At 39.4% G+C, this 19,743-nt stretch overlaps 1 protein-coding gene across 3 annotated transcripts; it reads left to right on the top strand.

The window, feature by feature from the left end:
- Positions 1–53: 53 nt before the first annotated feature.
- CNOT7 (CCR4-NOT transcription complex subunit 7) lies at positions 54–19,743 on the top strand. 3 transcript variants are annotated; one of them, XM_031048948.2, is made up of 7 exons: positions 54–69; positions 1,080–1,286; positions 1,577–1,770; positions 5,649–5,810; positions 11,684–11,828; positions 16,537–16,647; positions 18,038–19,743. In XM_031048948.2, exons 2-7 carry the CDS (start codon positions 1,170–1,172, stop codon positions 18,164–18,166), a joined length of 858 nt encoding a protein of 285 aa, XP_030904808.1. In that variant the 5' UTR covers positions 54–69; positions 1,080–1,169; the 3' UTR covers positions 18,167–19,743. The 3 variants fall into 3 exon arrangements, with proteins under 3 accessions (XP_030904808.1, XP_005149124.1, XP_030904807.1); XM_005149067.3 differs by lacking the exon at positions 54–69 and adding an exon at positions 128–240; XM_031048947.2 differs by lacking the exon at positions 54–69 and adding an exon at positions 146–244.

Genomic DNA, 19,743 nt, shown 5'->3' with positions numbered 1-19,743 from the left:
ACCAGCGGAGGGGAGGTGGAAGGCGCGGGCGCGGTCTGTGATTGGTGCTGCCGCCGTCGGCGGTCAGAGGTGAGGGGGGAAAGGCTTACAGGGCGGTGCGCGGTGATGATGTAATGGCTTTTGTGAGGTGGGGCGGTGCTTCCTGCGTCTCGCGCGGCGGCTGGTGGCAGTGGGGCTGTCGCGGGCCGCCGCGGGGCCTCCGCCAGACCCGCCGCGGCCTGGCGCCGCCCGGCCGGCAGCGTGAGTGAGCAGCGGGGGAGGCACGGGGGCGTCGGCGGGGCTGCGGGAAGGGGGAGCTGGAGACGGCCCTGTGCTGTGCTGTGCTCCGCTCGGGCCCGCGGCGGCCCCGCTGTCTTACTGGGGGTCGTGATGGCCTGGTGCGGGGGGGGTCGTGGTTTCCCGGGCCGCCGGAGGTGGGCTTGGGAGCGGAGCCTCTGCCGGCTCCAGACCGGGGCGGGGCAAGGTAAACTGGGGTGGCCCCTTCTCACTGCGGCCCGTTCCCCATGGCGGGGTGCTGCCCGGCGCGGCTCTGCGGCTCCTTGAGGCGTTCTTTGGGCCTTGTACGCACAAGCAAGTGGCCGGGAACCTGTGAGCACACGTCTGTCGAGCCGTGTCTCAGTGCCCTGGGCCCGTGCGAGCTGAAAGAGACTCTCTTGCTCAGGGAGGTGGCCAGCCCAGGCGGCTTCCCGCCGTCCGCCGTGTCCCCTAGTTCTGCGTAACGCAGACAATCGCTTTGCCGCTTCGCTTCATGTTGCACGCAGCCGTGGCATCCACAAGAATGTGCTTTTCTAACACTTGTGGGCTCAAGTATCTTTTATCAGTTGAACTAGTGCTCCTTGCTGGTTTGCAGGGCTCTGTGCAATAAATGAAGTTACTAACAAAACCATAGGGCTTCAGTTTCAGACTGTATTTTTAACTCGTACAGCTGAAATTTGTATGGTTTTGATGGCTATGTTGTGCTTCTTGTATGAAATTCTGAAGAGTAAAGCTTGATCCTGGAATTAGGATGGGCTTTTTTTTTCCCAGGTAAATGAAAAATAAAAGGTTATACTCTGATACTTTGCTTTTTTGTCTCTTAGGTTAAAAAAATAAACAGTTGACATTCTCTTTATGAAACTGGTCTTCAGTCAAGTGTAACTTTTGATGTATGGTCTCTAAAGCCCCCCACTATGCCAGCAGCTACCGTAGACCATAGCCAAAGAATCTGTGAAGTTTGGGCTTGTAACTTGGATGAAGAGATGAAGAAAATTCGTCAAGTTATACGGAAGTATAACTATGTAGCTATGGTAAGTGGGCGTTTGATGTTTTTCTAGCAAATTACCATGATAAACATGATGCTTTCATTTGATGTTAGTAAATTAAAGCTATGGGCTTGTTCATTTTTACTGAAAGAAGGAATTCTGAGGTTGAATTAATGCTGTACAAATGTTAGGATCCTGATTATTACCTTTTAAAAAACTAAATGTACAGTAATCTTTAGCTATAAAAGATAAGACGCTTGAGAAGTTTTATTAAGAATAAGCAGCATGTATTTTTATGGGTGCCTTTTGTTGAAGTTTTACTTCTGTTCTTGCAGGATACAGAATTTCCAGGAGTAGTTGCAAGACCTATTGGAGAATTCAGAAGCAATGCAGACTATCAGTACCAGTTACTACGCTGCAATGTAGACTTGCTGAAAATAATTCAACTAGGACTGACTTTTATGAATGAGCAAGGAGAATACCCTCCAGGAACATCAACTTGGCAATTTAATTTTAAATTTAATTTAACGTAAGTCTTAAATGTCTGTGCTGGTGAATGTGTGTTTCTGACTTAAAATGTGTTCTAGGTTGTGAAACCTGTAGAAATTATTTTTATCTGAATAACTGGAATGCTGTAGATACTTTATGTATTTATGCATATATATAGGAGAAATTTTGTCTGCCACATACACGCTTTCTTTCCTCACTTCTGTACATTCTGTCTTACTATTTGTAATTTGGTCAAAAAGTTTCAAAAAGAGGCATTTATAGTTGGTGCAAGAGTTAGCTTAGTGTTTTCCTATTTGGCATTTCAAAGTGCTTCTACCTTAGTTTAACTCTGCCTAGCTATAACAGAAGTCAGATTACTACTTTGCGCGTTTTTAAATGGAATATACCAATGTGAAGAAAAAATGTAATGTTACTGAAGTGACTAAAAAGGAACGTGACAAATGTTATCAGCAAGTTCTAAAGCAAGTATGATATGTGCTCTTTAAAATAACATTATTCTTAAGAGACTCACAATAAGTTCTAGGTAATATGCTAGTAAATTATGTTCAGTTTTTTAATACTCCAGCAGTTTGTCTTGTATTTTTTCAAAGCTATGTACTCTGACCTACTGTATTTTAATTTTCTCATATAGTATTGTTTAGGTTGGAAAGGACCTTTAAGATCATTGAGTCCAGCTGTTAACCTAGCACTGCCAAGTCCGCCACTAAACCATGTCCCTGAGTGCCACATCTATAGTCTTGGGACTTGTAAATACCTTCAGGGACGGTGACTCCACCACTTTTCCTGGGCAGCCTGTTCTAATGCTTGACAATCCTTTTGGTGAAGAATGGATTGTTGGTTCTACACCATAACTCCTGTCAAGATTTTTGTTCTGGATTATTTCTGTAAAATGTTGGTTGATTTTTTTTTTCCTTTTTTTTTTTTAATAATCTATTGGAGTAATATTGTGAACTTTCTTTTGCAATGTGATCTTCATCAGTGCTAAATCTTTAAGTATAAACCTAACTTTTCCAGTGGGGATGCTTCTGTGGAGTTCAGATTATATAGAATCATAGAATAGTTAGGGTTGGAAATGACCTTAAGATCATCTAGTTCCAACCCCCCTGCCATGGGCAGGGACACCTCACACTAAGGCATGCCATGCAAGGTTTTATCCAACCTGGCCTTGAACACTGCCAGGGATGGAGCATTCACAGCTTCCCTGGGCAACCTGTTCCAGTGCCTCACCACCCTAACAGGAAAGAATTTCTTCCTTATATCCAGTCTAAACCTCCCTGTTTAAGTTTCAACCCGTTACCCCTTGTCCTGTCACGACAGTCCTGAATGAATAGTCCCTCACCAGCATCCCTGTAGGCCCCCTTCAGATACTGAAAGGGCTACTATGATGTCTTCACGCAGCCTTCTCCAGGAAGAGCAGCCCCAACTTTCTCAGCCTGTCTTCATATGGGAGGTGCTTCAGTCCCCTGATCATCCTTGTGGCCCTCCTCTGGACTTGTTCTAACAGTTTTATGTCCTTTTATGTTGAGGATATCAGAACTATGCACAGTACTCCAAGTGGTGTTTCATGAGAGCAGAGTAGAGGGGCAGGATCACCTCCTTTGACCTGCTGGTCATGTTCCTTTTGATGCAGCCCAGGATAAGGTTGGCTTTCTGGGCTGTGAGCGCACACTGCTGGCTCATGTTCAATTTCTCATCATATCTTCAGCAGGTAGTTGAGACAAGGTTACAGAATATTTCGAGTTTTTTTCCTGAAGTAAACATAATTGGTCCAATAAGTTTTCGTATGTCCTGAGTTGAGTGTCAGTGCAGACACTTCTTAGACTTAAGCATGTTGAAGTCTTTTGGCAGTTTACAAGCTGATGACACGACAAGTTGATGTACGTGAGTTAAAACTGCAGCCTAAAGGAGCTTTAGAGAACAGACCCTTCCTTTTTTGATTCTGCAGATAAAAAGAAGAGTTTTCAAAGTCATCAGGCTTCTTAAAAAGAAAAAAAGTCTGCTGCTGTCTCCTGATCTTTTTGCTTTTCTAAACTATCAGTGCTGTGTCTTGTCACTAGTCAGTTTAGGCTGAGGAATGACATTATTTTTTTAAAAAAATTATGTCTGAAGTGCCTCTTAAAAGAACTGGGAGTGCAGATTTTTTTATTCTGGTATCTCCAAACTTACCTGGCCATATAAATGCTGGACAGAAATTTTCTATTTTGTTAATAGAAGAATATACTAATCTGGCAAAATATGGGAGGAGGAAAAATGAATTAGTAACTTCCAAACTGTGATCTGGAAGAAAAGTGTGTGTTATGTTTTGTTTTATTTTCTTCAAAGGTCCACTTAATGTCAAGCAACTGAAAATAAAAGTAATTTTCCATCCACTTGTGCCAGGTACTGTGTAGATAGGGCAGCTTAGTAAGGCAAGATAGGCAGTCACCTAACAAATTAGTTAGTAGTTCACAGGGGGGATTTGGCACAAAATGTGAGCTAGGACAAGTGCTGCATAAAGCATGAGGTTTTTTTTTCCTGTGCATGGTTGGAGAAACCTCTTTTATGTTTTTCTAAACTTTTTGGGAAGTGGCCCTGTGCCAAGTGTTCTGCTCCTGAAGCAAAACAGCTGTTGGCTGTTCCTGGAAGGTAATTTTTTTTGTGTTGTTCCAGCCAGGTCTTGTTATAGTGTGCTTTTAAAGAGCATAAATATTTCTCTAAACTAACTATCCACCTGATGAATGCAGAGCAACAAACTAGAATTGAAACTTCTTTTAAAATAGGCATGTTTGTTTGGATGGGTTCTTTAATGTGTTATGGAGATGGACAGGTGTTGCGAAACTGATGCCTTAAAGCTGGAGAACTAATGAACAGCTGTGTAGGAGGGAGAGCAAAAAAAGATACAACACATCTTGAGAATGTATCTCTATGTTCTGATGAATGATGACTCGCTGTTAGGAATAAGGGGTATGAGTCTATGACTGAATCTAGTAACCAAGTTTGATATATTGGTTGTCATATCTGTTTTATTTTTTGTGGTTTGTTTTGGTTGTATTTATTTGTTATTAAAATTAAAAAACTATACACTGAAGAGAGTTTGTATAATAGTATCTTGCAGATAGTAATATGAATATTCTAGGTAGATTAAACTTTGGGGGGGGAAACACCCACACATTGATTTCATCACAAAATCCCTAAGACTTTACAAAAATGTTAATAGTAAAGGGACTCAATAGAGGGAAATGAGGGGGTCAAACAAGGCATAGAGGAATCTTTTTCTAGCCTGTGAAATTTTAGGTCCAAAATATGGCTATTAGAAAATGGTCTTTAGAAACAAAATGTTAGGCTACCTGAATTTTAAGGGTTGACTAGGTGGAACAAAGGCTTAATTTCCTGTTGTAGTGAGAAGGAAGTTTTGAGCATGTGTCTAAAACTTTACGTACACTTAAATCACAAGAATGTGTGAAAAATATTATTCACAGAACTGCTGCAGCACTGGGATCTGGAGTATACTATTCCTAGTTCTATAATGTAGGGCATTAGTGCTTTAACTGTTACGTTCAATTTGTCACACTTCCAGCAATAGATACTATTCAATAAAATATCTGTATTCATACATTAACTTTCCTTAGATTTACTAAAAGGGGAGTTTTAGGTAACTGGGAGAGGAGCAGGAGCTAGCTTTTTATGAAGGAGGAGAGAATGGAGATGCTGGGAATGGTGAAATGCTGATGAAGGTTCATAAAAGCCATGAAAATTGTTTGTTTGGAAATTAACATGGAAGAAAAATCAAGTTGTTCCCACTCTATGCAGCGAAGTCTGTGGAGTGAAAAAATAAACGTTAACAAGTTTATAAACACTGAGGCTTGTAGATTCTGAAATTTACTTTTCTTCTTTCCTTCTTTTTTTTTTTTTTTTTAGAGAAGATATGTACGCCCAGGACTCTATTGAGCTGTTGACAACATCTGGTATCCAGTTTAAAAAGCATGAAGAAGAAGGAATTGAGACACAATACTTTGCAGAGCTGCTTATGACATCAGGAGTTGTACTATGTGAAGGAGTCAAGTGGCTTTCCTTTCATAGGTAAATTCTGCATGTTAATGGTTGGAGTTTTTGACACTGTTTGTTGAATTCTAGAGCTTGGATTTTACATCTCATGTGCTAAGTGGTTTACATGTGATAGCATATATAGCAAGTACCTTGGTTGGTAAGACTTAGAAAGTATTTTTGCTATAGTATGTATAGCACCATTCTGTACTAGAGTGTAGTGATGTTTTACTATTGGTGTTTACACAGTAACCAGAAAACTGTAAACCAGAAAACCATGAAACTCCTAAGCCAGCAGGTGGCATTGTATCTTTTAATATCACACATGCAAGTAATAATTGTAATCATGAAAGCAAGCTATTCCTAAGCAGTTCTTGAGCAAATGCAGTTTGTTTTATGGCAGAGACTGCAGAACTGTCAGTGAAGAGTTCTATAAAGCACTTTTAAATTTGTTCTAAATCTCCTAATAATCTGGGCAGCTGAAATTGCTCATATTGAAGGAGAGTCCTGATAAACCTTGATTCTATATTCTAAGCCTTGAATATATTTTACTGTTTATACCATCACAGGAGCACATTTTCTAAGTAGAAATTGAATTGTGAATGCTAAATCTGTGAATCTCTCAAGATAGAAAAGATCTTCAGGCATTAATAAGATTGAACACCGTAAAACTTAGACAGGAGTCATTGTGTAGTCAGCTACCTGCCAGAGGTAATTTGCACTTTTTGCAAACAGTGGCTTTAATGGCCTATTACTATATAATGCCTTCAAGTTGCCATCTTAAATGCTGGCTGCTAAATAACAAAGGTAGAGCAAACATTTTAGCTTAGACTAGTAGTTTCTTTGCAACCTTATTCTCATTTATCACACATGCTACATTGGTGAGCCATAATACGTAGATGACAAAATTAGAAAAAAAAGGAAATTCTTCATTCTTAAGTATTAAAACTTGGAGGGGAGATTTGAAGAGAGAGTCACATGGAATTAGAGAAGTATTTATATTTTTAACCAACTGAAAAATAAGGGTTTCTTCAGCAAGCAATGCAAAACAGTAATAGAAAGATGCATATAATAGCCTGTTGTGGAATTCATCATTTTGGCTTGCTTTGTAGAATGCAAGTATTAGACTGACTTTCCTTCCAAAAGGGGGGGGAGAGGGGGAACAGCTAACAAAAAAAGAGGGGGGGAGATCCTCTTTGAGTATGCCTGCCACCTAATCTGCCTCCATCTTCCACTTGCAGCTGTCTCTACTCACAATATGACTCCAAAATAATCTTACTCTTGCTACTGTGCTACTGCAGTAGCACCATGGGAGAAAAATACTGAATGTCATGAACTGTGTCAAACTAACTACAAAGGTTGAATTAGTGAATTATGTTTCTTTAAGCTTCTTAAACCCATTATTATGGGCTCTTATGTGCATATTTTTGATTTACACTTGACTATAGTAAAATGACCTGGATAGTTCAGGGCTGGGGAGGCATATTATGCGTGTATCTGGTACATCAGCAGACACTGCCTCGCAGGAGCAGTTACAGCTACAAAAGTGTTTTTCCAGTATCACTTAGTAGTAAGTTTAAGGGTCCAGTGTAAGCTATCCTAGCAAAAGAATACCTGAAGCATTTCTACACTAGGGATTCTTTTTAAAGCCTTATCATATTGATTGTGTGTGATTCCTGACTCATATGCTGATTAAAGTGTAGGGCGAACTTTGAGCAATAATGTAATTTTTACTAGTGCAGCTTATGAAGGGGTTTGGAATGGCTTTATCCAAGTCCAGTTTCATCTGTGCTTAAATGAGTTTCTGTTGTGGACTTCCCTGAAAATGTCTTTAGAAATCCTCTTAAACAGCTGTTCCATAAATGTTTATCCAGCACTGATTATCAACAACTCTGCTTGATGTCAAACCATTTAGAGGCTCTTGTGCTGGATAGAGTATGTCAGAACTTGGGAGCTAAGATTGCACAAACCTGCAGATGAGCATGGGTCACATAAAATGTGCCACAAGGAACAGTAAACAACTGTTTCTAAATTTTATCTTGTATTGATTGTGATTATATACTGGAAGTTTAAACAGCAGGACAGGTCAGTTGAAAATTTGTTTCATGTAGGCTTTCCATGCAGGAGTTCTTTTACTACTGCAAAAAGGTGTACTTGATGTTGCTAACTGTGCTATTGGTTGTTTCCTCAAAATGCTTTAGTTACTACTAGTCCTCCAAATGTATGATTCTTCTAGGAAGCGGGCAGAGGGAAGTTACTTCTTTTTCGGAGTGTGCTTGTGTGTTGGTTTTGTATCATTTCCCAGTTTTTTATTTACTTGAACTGTTATGTAGTTTATTTCTAAGTTGTTAGCTTCTAAAATAGCTTGCTTTGTGTGCCATTTACGTCTGCATTTGATGTAGTTCCTTACCTGTTGGTGAATCTGTTCGGATCTGCAGCTCTGCCAGACATGAAGAACCATTGCACTGTCATTGATTCTTGTATCTATCACAACTTCATAAGCAACTCAAATCTTGTGTGTGTAAAAATGTATTTGAGTTGAGAGAGGAGGGGGAAGCCCTGAATTTCTGATTCTTGTCACAGTCGAAAGCTGTGAGTGCTTGGCAGTATAACAGATTATGAAACAGAACAGCTCAAATACTGGTTCTGTGGATGTTCAACTGACTGATGTGCTGGAGGCTTTGAGTGTCCACGTGTGTGCAACCTTGGTCTACCTTTGGGGGCTCTGTACAAACATGCCTCTTAACCCAGATGTTTTTTGGAAGTGGGAAAGTTCCAAGCTATTGTATTTCAATAATGATTTGTGTGAGACTGATTTTAGTTAAATTGAATCTGTTGGCTCATTTCTGTTAGCCAGTTAGAAAGTGAACTAAAGCTTTCTCAGGTCTGTCAGGTTTCAACTTATTTCAGAGACTGCTGGTGCTTGAGTAGAATTAATTGTTAATTGGCTATCTGAATTTCTGGAAGTATGGGAAAGAAATACAGGCACCTTTGATCTTTTCCATGGTCTTGTTGCCTGCAGCTGTCCATATTCAGTGCAAAAAGAAAAAAGCTTTCTGACTCCAGGGATTGTGGTTAGCTGCACTAAGTAACAGTAGGTGATTATATTAGAAACAGTGAAAGCTTTATAAGGAAAGGAAGCCTGTGTGCTTCAGGGTAGAAACCAACCACTAATTGTCTATTAGAGGATTAGAAGGAAGGTTCTTTAATGAGCATGTAATTACCAAATTGCTCATTGTGGACTTTCTTACCCTTGTCAGCATTCAGCTGCAGTGGCCACTCAAATTTTTGAACTTGGTGTATCTTAGTCTTGAATTGAAGCGATGATCCTTATGTCTGTGTAGGCTTGATGACTGGAGCATATTACCTCCAAAAAGTATACTAAGAAGATTATGTAAATGCCTTAATATTGCATTATGATTAGTAAAGCATGGTTTGTGGTGATTGTTATGAGCACACTGGGACTGAGTGTAAACAGCTGGAACTTCAGAAATACGAGACATAATTTGTGTGAGCTGACTAAAGCTAACCCAGGCTCTGGATCCAAGAGCAACTGTCTTGACTGTTGTCACGCAGTGGAAGAGCAGTCATGTCTGTTACAGCCGCTGTTTGAATATCTTGTTGCTTTTTATGCATGAGGATCCTGGAATGAAAGAGTCTGCTACAGTCTCCAAGAGGGGGGGGGAATTCTTCATCAAAATTGCAGATTTATGACAGCCTCCTCCCTCTCAATACAAACAGTAAATGAATCTTGATGTTTCTTTTCTTACAGTACTTCCTTCTTAGTAGAAGTTGGAAGTGTTTGAAAGCATATGTTTGCTTGTAATTCAGTCATGTGCATAATTCCTTTTGGGAAGAGGAGGAAAGTCAAAAAGTTTAAAGAGGAGCACAAATACTGTTTCTTCACTTTAAAAGTTTTAACACAGCTGCTGCATTTGAGCCACAAGGATGACAAATATCAGGAATTCAGTGAGTTAATAAGCTCTCTAATCTCTAGCGGAGTAAGTCTCCTTAATCCTGAATAGCTTTTCTGCATTTTTCTGAACAGCCTTTTTTTTGCTAGTGTGGCTTTTTTCTTTCAATTTTTTTCTCTAGAGGGCTTTATGCTGATACAGGCTTCGCCCCCCTTCCCTCCCAGAGATCTAATAAAACTAAGCTTCCAAGCTACTGTTTTGCCAAGTATATTTCAAATTCTTACTTTATAAAACTGGGCTGAAATCCTTATTTATCTTTGGCTTCCTTGCGCCTGGACAGTGGCTGCTGCTGTAGAGGTTGGACTGCTGCCAGCATAGCTTCAGGGCGCCAGATGTAGTGCAGGATTTGTTCAACATGAAATTCCTGTTTAGAGTACTGGAAACCCCCCATGGGAGGGCTGCAATAGTCCATTACTTTTGTATATCTTATAATAATGGACCCTTGGCAAACAATCCATTCATTCCCAGTATGTTTAAGATTTTCTACCCTCTGTCTAGAAAATTGTAAGATAAAGATGATGTAGAGAACCCCATCGTGTAAGAGAGGTACAAAAAGCTATCCTCTTCACATTGAGCATGCAGGTGAACGCCTTGAGCTTAACATCAGAAGTCAACAGTCTTTGTGGGTGCTAAATATCCACGGGATCAGTAGTACAGTGCCTATTTGTAACTGATTTGTCTTCTGTACTCCCTCAGTTAATTCTGTTCATGTCTCTAAGATACTCATGTAACCAAGAATGAACATGAAGTCTTAAACTGAATTTGGAGTCTGTGGTAGCCACCAGTTCACTTGCATTGTCTCTCAGCCATACACTAAGGTTACTTAAGCAGCAAAACTGATGCAGTCTTCAGCAGAAGCAGACCTGCTGTGTGTTTTCATTGTCTTTGTTAGTACAGGTGCTTTTAAAATTACATGTCAGTAAAATCTAGGAACTGGTTTGGTTCAATGCAGACCTAATAACAGAGAACATATCTGCCCCTATCTAGTGTATGTATGTGTGTGTACACAGGCAATTCTGCAAGGTATCAGAACGGATCAGATTCATGATCAGATCATGGCTTGTAACTTCTGTCTTCCAAGGAAAAAGGATAACTTGTCATCACTGTTTGTTGTGGCATTTAGTCGTGCTTAGTACCTGACATCTGTCTTTCCTATGCTTTAAACCCTATGGTTCCTATCATAACCCTTTGTGAAAGTATATGGTTTCCCTTTTACTGCCACACCTTCCTATGGCCTCATTCTTCAGTCAGGTTCTTGGGAAGGAAGTCTTCCCAGATTCTTCGTTCCACATACGTACAGTAATACCTCAGTTTGTTCTACCAAACCTGTACTGCTGGGTTGTCTTGTTGCCTCCTGCTGACTTACATGCACGCAGAGAAATTTTTCCAACTTCATCTGTCCTTGCTTCCAGAAAGAGTAATAGTCTACAATCTGGTGGGTTTTTTTTTCAGTTGTTTAATGTGTGCTGATTTAGTTGGGGAAATTGAAAGAAAGTCCACTCTTTGTTGGTGAGGGTGAAACTTGCTTTCAGACGTAAGCATGTGTTGACTTTGGAAACTCCTTAATCTTTTGTATTCCAAGAACTGTAAAAGTCTGTCTTGTTCAGTTTGTAGTGAGAAACTCAATTCTTACACCAGAATATAAGATTTTGCCAGATGAAGCCGCAGCAACATTACCTTGTTTCAGAATTTAGAGAACTCCTATAGGCAGAATTTCTGTCTTCACTTGGCCTCATTCAGACTAAATTAAAATATTTTCCCTGGGGTCTGTAATAGGACCATTAACACTGAAGCCTAGTCTTTTGTAAAAGTCAGTCTTAATTGCATTGAAATTAGGCTAAATGCCCTTCTAATGTGTAATAAAGTCCTGATGTTGGAAGTGAGAAGGATGCTTCTAAATTACTGGCTTATATTGTTTTTGTTATTAATTTGCAGTGGATATGACTTTGGCTATCTAATCAAAATCCTGACAAACTCTAATCTACCTGAAGAAGAGTTGGACTTCTTTGAGATACTGCGGTTGTTTTTCCCGGTCATCTATGATGTAAAGTATCTCATGAAGAGCTGCAAAAATCTGAAGGTGAGTAACCTGCTAATGGCTCAGAACAAATTTTGGGTTTGAAGACAGAATTCCTTGTGCCTAAAAAAAAAAGTCTTATTTTCTACATTGGTATTTACTGGTTTTGCTTTGAGAATACCTATTAAGCACTGTTGTCTCAAGCTGTTTATATTTAATATTAAAGGCTATTGATAGAAGCAGCCAGGAGCACACATCAATTGTTATAACTGCTTACCTGTTAAAAATTGCATGTTGATGCTTCCTTTACAGTGCCCAGTCTTTGTTGACAGGTGATAAACCAATGTTTTAAATTAATCCTTCACTTTTTTAGCTGTAAGAATTGATGGGTTCTGTATACTCTTATTTCTCCATTGTGCAGTCCACTAAAGGACTGCAGTCATCTTGGCAAAGGTAATTGTGATGATGATGCTGTGGAATTATTTTGGGAAGAGGAATGGAGTGAAGAATAATTCAGATGGCTTCATAAGGAAAGATAAACAACAGCATATGTTCAGGTACAATATGTGGCTTCTGGGCAAAAAAAGCAGTACTAGAAACTTACCTCATGTCAAGCCAGTGAAGCTGCTAATTGGCTTACTCTGTCAGACATAAAATGTGGATACTTAATTGGACTGGAGAATGAATGGAAGCTGGAACTAAGTATGTGAAGGGAAAGACAGCAAATGAAAGAAAGATGCTACAGGGACTGTGAACAGCTTTACTTGCCAAAGAACTGTAGGAGTCTAGACTGCTGCTGGAAGGAGGTGCATCACAATTAATGACTTGCTGCTTTTATGGGAAGTAACTTGATTCTCTAGGCTTTCTTAATGAGAACCTGCAGGGAAAAGAACACTGACTGTAGTACAACCAAATCCTAAGGGATGGCTTGCCACTTCATCATACTGGACCAGTGATCTATATGCTGTTTATAGTCCTCTATTTCTTTCTGAGATAAACTAACAGAGCATGTAACTTTTTAGTAGCCTGCTTGCGTGGGAAGTAAATTGTGTGAGTCCTTTGTTAATTGAATTACTGTTGGAAAAGAAGACCTCCCTTCCAGTCAAAAAAGAGAAATATACCTACCTGTGCTCATCTGGATCTGTTATTGGTATAACCAGCTGGGCAAATGGCTGAGTATTAATGAACATCGTAAACACAGTTTTTCTCCACAGAGGCCAGAAGAAAAAAATTCAGAAGTCTTAAAGGAGGGATTAGGGGAGGCAAACCCTAAACCAAAAATATCCTCACTTTGTCACTCCTGGTGAAGCAGTGTAAAGCATCTGGTGTCTTAGTGGTGGCAGCACACTTTCCAAAACCAGAATGTGTAATCCAACTTTAGCGATGTAGGAGAGGTGACAATGTCACCATTCCAGAGGTGACATTCCCAGTGAGTTTGGGGAAAAGAGGGATTATATTTCCTGTCATTAAGATGTAATTGTGTGTAACTGTCATTGTTGAGAGATACTGATTTTTTTTGGAGACAAGATAAACCCTGCCAGGTTTTATTTCAGCAAACCTTAAGAACAAGGGTGATTTTATTTTTTCAGAGCTGAATATGTAGGTCAGTTTCCTGCAGTAAATCTTGATCCTGTCACCTAATGTGCAGACTGGTAATGACAGCAGGGAAGGAATGTGGACTACCGTACCCCTCCAGATTTACCAGTGATGAAATCATAGTGGACTTGTACTGTACCGAGAGCAGCTATCTGAAACAAATTGCTAAACATCCAGTTTTGTAGCTAAAAACGCATGCACTGTCTCCTGATGTGTCACTTTCAGTCTGTTAAATTGCAGTGAACAGAACTGCTGTGCAGTTGTCCTTTACTGACTAGCCTAAGATTTTTTTCATATGGAAGTTACTGACCTACTGTAGGTCCCTCACACACTGCCCCCACACACCCATAGTCAAACATGCTTCAGGATCGGGAAGCTGTTTGATGCTCTTTTTGTGGAATTGAGTGGTCTGGTTTTAAGTTACTGAATTTATAGCGTGTTGCTCCAACTTAAATGGGCATGAATGTACTGATATGCAGGTTGGGAGTTAAGTTGGGATATTGATGTATTATAGGTTGAACTCCTGCTTGTTCTTAAATATCATTCTATGTAAACAGTTCCAAACCTTTTTGATAGTAATGGTAACTCTAAGGTAGATTTGTAGACCTTGTTGGAAACTTGCTTTTAAATATGAGGGTTTGTACAGAACAATAAATTCTGATACCAGTGCCATGAAACCAGCGTTTGATCTGAATTTGCCGTTGACTGTGGTTGTGTGATTAGGTAAATCAGTCTGTGGTTTTTCTCTTGAAAGACTGATGGCCTGAAAATTTAGGAAGAATTTGTGCTTCTGTCCCAAGAGTAAACTGTTCTTGCCTGCAGTGAGCAGTCTTGCCTGAAAGACAATCCCAGTAGTCTTTCAGAGACAGCCAAATTTTATTCTGCAGGTATTGCAGTTGTAGACCAAGAAGTTCCACACAAGTTGTGTGTGATACATTTACAAATGGATACATTCACAAATGGATTAAAAGCACTACTTTCAAAGCATTCTGCTGTAGGCTGCAGTTACTGTAAAGTTTGAATTACTAAGGCTGCATTCCAAAGCTTGCAGCTGCTGTGTAACTATTAGAGATTTTTATTCTTGAGTGTTTTTTTCCTCAGTTACTCAAAGCTAGTGTAGATAGTGTTACAGCTAGCAAAGCTTGGTGATGAGGCACTGCTTGAGGAAGCAGAGGGTTTAAGAGCCAAAAATTATGCCGTGAAAGGGATGGGCCTACCTGCTATTACTAACTCTTCACAGCTTGGTTTTGGAGTTTTAAAGCAGTGAACATGCTTATATCTGAGATGCTTTTTTTTTTTTTTTTGCCTGCTGGCCACTAACCCTCAGCATGTTTTTGAGTGTAAGTTAGATTGCTGAGCATATTTGCCGTGTTCAGATGTTGTATCCAAGCACATGAAGAAACTAGCTAGCTTCAGAGCTTAACTGTATAATGTATAGACTTACTATCTTAAACTTCTGTAAACTACATTCTTGCTGCTCAAGCTAGAATAAAACTAGCCATACCAGTACTATGTTTTCATGTTGGTTTGTAGGTGTTACTTCCGAATGGTGTTACTGAAGCGTCCATCTTTTTAAACAAAACAGAAACCTGGCCCAAAACCTGTTACCATAAGATTCACAAAAATTTTAATAATGTTTGATCTCATTTTCAAATCTGGCTTTATTTCTATGCTCTGCTAGTTTTAACTTTAGTTGTTATGCTTTTGCCTCTTATTGCTTCCCTTCCTGTACTTGAAATGGGTTGAGAGCAAAGAAAGGTGAACTGTAATACTAGGCAGTCTTTCTTTAAACGCACTGCCTCTGTGCAACATTCTTTTCCTTTCCAAACCTTATGGGAGCACTAAGCAGTTTGTCTTCACATTTTTGATCCCTCTGGACCTAAAAGAATGTGCACATGCTTTAGTCTGTTTCCAGTAGCCTTATGGCTTAATCACTTTAAAAAATAATTTATGTACAAAATTATGTGCTTGCAGTGTAGTGTACAGCATTAAAAGACTGCAGTATAGCATGTCTGTCCTTCAACATACCTGGGTTCTGTGTAAAACCAGACAGATTCTGACAGGTTTGCTTCCATATGTAGTGGTTATTAGCATTTTGGGGGTAATAATCCCCAAACACTAAATAAGAGTTTTATTTAGTCACTTTGCAGTTAAGGGAACAGTTTTTCACATCAGCTTGTTGGGAAGAAAGTTTGCTTCAAAATTGTATAAGTTTTACCTTTAAGAACAGATAGATTTGCAGCTTTGGAGTGATTTCTGCAGCTTCACGATATATCAACATTCAAAGGAGAAAATGTATGTGAGATGTTTAAATACTTTGATAAGAAATAGGTTTCAATGCAACACATGTGACTTAAATATGGATCTCTAACAGAAAAGCTGGCTACACTGTTGGATTTTAGTCTCTTGGAAAAGTAGTTGCAAGGCAGTGGATTTTTTTTCATGTCTTTTTTCCCCTCTATCTTCTAACGGTGGCTGATAAAACCAACTTTCGCAAGGGGGTAGCATGCCTCGCAGAGATGGAGTGGGTGCTTTCTTCTGCTTTGGACTTTACCATCAGGTTTCTAAACGCCTGCTGTGTCACACTTTCCTGGACTCCCTGTAGTGTTCTAGATGCTTAAGGATACTCTGTTTTTGTGAAGGGAAGTGGAAAAACTCAGTTGTTGAAAGGTAAGTGGAAAGAAAATGGTCTGTTTCGAAGGAAGCCTAGGTATTTTTGAGTCATGGAGGCTTATGGCACCTCATTTGTAAGCACTTGAATTCTTGAGGTTGTAGAACATTTTTACCTTTTAAACTTTCATGCAAATAGGAGTACAGGAACACCTGGTTTTGTTCTTCAGCACTGCCAGTTCTTTCAACATCTTGAAGGAGTTGTTTTGTAAAGTAATGACATCTGGTTAATCAAGAAGCTGGAACATGAAGGAGTAGTAGTTTTGTTGATACTGCTTTATTTAATCAATACTGACACAGAATTCTAATGTTGCTATTGATACTGAATGTTTGATTTTTCCAGGTGTGTATTTATCTAGTATAATACCTCCTTCAGCTACTGTGTAAATGTTGAAATACACCTGATGTTGTGTGACTTGTGTAACAGGTTTTCCCCAAATACAGCTGTTCAGTTTTCTGCTTTAATTTATTTTTCAGCAGTTAACACAATTGTTTTGTGTTTCAGGGTGGATTACAAGAAGTGGCTGAGCAGCTAGAGCTGGAAAGGATAGGACCACAGCATCAGGCAGGATCTGATTCTTTACTCACAGGAATGGCCTTTTTCAAAATGCGAGAAGTAGGTGGACATGCTGGTTTAATCTCCATGATAGTAATGTGCTGTGATAGGCAGATGAGTTGCTGATTCTGTTAAATCTGCTGTATTTTAAGGAGGTCAGGGGTCACTCTTGACAAAGATAAGACAACCTGTGTTTTTCCTAGCGTAGTGTGAACCAGCCCTACTGATTCCCTGCTTAGGTGCTGTGAGTGCATATTGCTTCCTATTTCTGTGCCTGGCTTTTGAAATCCTTTGTGGGTTTTTGCTTTTGGTTTTTGCCATTACCTGTTCTGCAGAGTACCATTTTTAGGTGGCTCCAGAAGTGAGTATATGAGCTGCTGGAACCATACGCCATTCAGGGAGTGTGGTTTCCATATTCACACACTTCAAGCCAACTCTGGAAGCTTGTGCCCAGTATAGTACTCGGCTGGAGTCTCCCTACCTGATTTTTTAAGAATTGCTGGGAGCTTGAAAACTTCCCATTCAGACTGTGGTGCTCGAAGTAAAGCTTGAAGGGAGAAATTTTCAGCCTGGATGGTATATACAGTCCCCTGCATTCAGATAGTGTATTGCGTCCACCCTTCTTCTGCATAATTCTGGCCGTCTTAGGTTTCTGATGTTGATGATGACTTGGAATGTCAGCCACTGGGATGCTGTGAAGCTTTTAGTATAGGTGGCTGTCCTCTTATTTTTGTGGGGTAACTCATGGTTTTGCTTGAAAACTTGAAAGACAAGAATATCACAGGTTACATACATCTTACACTGAAAGGTTCTCTTTGCAATTAAGACTTGTGTAAATGCAGTCCTACAGCAAAAATTAACTAAATGTTGTGCTTCCTTATTAAATAAAGTTCCTCTCTGTGAGGAGCTAGCTGGAAATATGTCGTTCTACATTTCTTTGAACTTCATAATGGGCTTAGCACTCAAACATTTTACCCACACTCAAACCTTTATAATATAAATGAGGACATACCTCTGTTTCAGGACACAGTATGATGAAAACACTCATACTGAGGAGTAGGTAGAGTATGGGCACCGATGATGGATGCCAAGCATATGCCTGTTGTGAGAAACTCCGCAGAGATCAGTTGGAGAAATCTCTTTGCTGCACTTGCAGAAAAGCGGGTGATAACAGATAATACAAAATTACCAAAACATTCCATTTGGCCATTTCATCAGGAAGGGTGCACAAGAAGACTGATTGTATTCCGTGACAGATTTACTTTAAAGAATCATATCATATAAGCACATTCTGATAATGTGTTGTGTTATTATGTTAATTATATCAGCTTCTGCACTTCGGGATTTTGTATGTTATGCTAAAAAGTAACTTTTTAACACTTTTCTGTAGTTCTGTTTAAATTGAGCCATTTCTTTGGCAATAATTTGTATCTCTCTTTTAACTCTTTAGATGTTCTTTGAAGATCACATTGACGATGCCAAATATTGTGGCCACTTATATGGCCTTGGTTCGGGGTCATCTTATGTACAAAATGGCACAGGAAATGCATATGAAGAAGAAGCCAACAAACAGTCATGACATGAAATGAAATGAAAGGCCATCTTTTTGACCTCCATGTGCTTGTATATAGGTTTTATCTCTGGTTGAACCCCTTGGACAATAAGGCTTTTTTCCCCCTTTCTCAGCACACTTTCTTTTCTGCCTTTCTACGTACTAAACTTGACAGTTCCTGTCACAGAATTTTGATCTTGATATGTAAAATTTTCTGGGTTACATTTTGGCCTCATAACTAGCCCATTTGTAAAGAAGCATGTATAGGATCAGTGTGGCAGAGAGAAGGGGAATGTTAAATCATAATGAATTTTAAGTCTGGTAAACTTACCTGTATTGATTTTCTGGTGTATTGTCTCTTTTTCCCCTCCCTCCTCCAAATTAACTGGCACTGATTGTAACTAACTTTCCCCATTCGTGTCTGTTCCTTCCAGTACGCAGGCGTTTTAGCTATTCAAGATTGTGGACCATCAAATTTGCACTTTAGAGAGTGACTCTGACTCAGATCCTGTGTTTTAGTTGAAGTTTTGTTTTGTTCTGTTCTTTTGCCCTGAGCTAGAAAACAATCATCTGCCAAGTTCAGCAGCTTCACGCTGTATTGCCTTGGTATCTCAACCCACAGAACGTGACTTGCTGCATAACCTCTGTCTGTCCAAGCAAAACAAACTACTGAAATCATAATAACTGCTGTTATTTTACTAGTGTTCAATCATCTTCAAACACATCCTGCACATGTCAACTGCTGGTTGGCCTTCTGCTTTAAAACCGCTCTGTAATGGGGGAAAGAGGCTTGAAAAAACAGCTTTACACCCTTCAGGAAAAGAACAGCAATGACTTCAGCGTTTTTGCCATGAAGCTGAGAGTTAAAGGATATTGGAATAGTAGGAGTTTAGGAATGGCACGCTTCCCTTGATTAACTTCCTAGCTTTTATTCTAGTAATGTACACCTCAGATATTTTTTATGAAGTCATATTTATTACGTACTTGATTTCAGGATTTTTGAAAGTCAGTTTAATTAAAGACAAAACCCAAAGATCTGAAAAAAAAACCTATTTAATTGAATTAGAAGGACAATTAAATCGTGCTTTTTTGTAGTTGTTACAAAGACAAATGTTGCAGATATTTGTTGTAAAACAACAAAATATAAATAACTTCTAGCTAATAAAGTTACCTGAGGAGTGTAATGCTAGTTTATTTTTGAGTATATCTTAGCAATATATTTTAGATATATTGTTTTAAAGGACCCTAAAGGACATTCTTAACTCTGCATAGCATATGTACAGAGCAGTTGTGCAGGAAGGACTTTGTGGTATTGAATAGCTAAATACTAGCCTGAAATGGTGGAAAGTGCGACACCATGTGCCTATTGTGCTCGCACGTACGTGTGTGTGTGTTTGGCACAGAAATCAACAGAAGAATCTCCAAATGTTCGCCAAATTACTCTGTTTTACCTTGTACTTAAAAAAATCAAAACACCTTTTTTCATGGCGTTACAATGATGTAACTGGGTGGTCCTTTTTAAACAAATAATTTGCATAACAGAAGGTATTTGTTATTAAAGCTTTTGTAAATAAAGGCCTAAGAAATGTTTTCTTACATAACAA

This window comes from Melopsittacus undulatus, chromosome 7 (genome assembly GCF_012275295.1).
Source record: "Melopsittacus undulatus isolate bMelUnd1 chromosome 7, bMelUnd1.mat.Z, whole genome shotgun sequence".
Classification (NCBI taxonomy): Eukaryota; Metazoa; Chordata; class Aves; order Psittaciformes; family Psittaculidae; genus Melopsittacus; species Melopsittacus undulatus.
The sequence above is the reverse complement of the archived record's forward strand: the minus strand, read 5'-3'. Positions and strand labels throughout refer to the sequence as shown.

Coding starts and splice junctions, on each gene's coding strand:
- CNOT7 (XM_031048948.2), top strand. CDS start 1,170: ATGCCAGCAGCTACCGTAGACCATAGCCAAAGAATCTGTGAAGTTTGG. Junction 11,829..16,536: donor AGAGCTGCAAAAATCTGAAG/GTGAGTAACCTG, acceptor TTTGTGTTTCAG/GGTGGATTACAAGAAGTGGC. Junction 16,648..18,037: donor CCTTTTTCAAAATGCGAGAA/GTAGGTGGACAT, acceptor TTAACTCTTTAG/ATGTTCTTTGAAGATCACAT.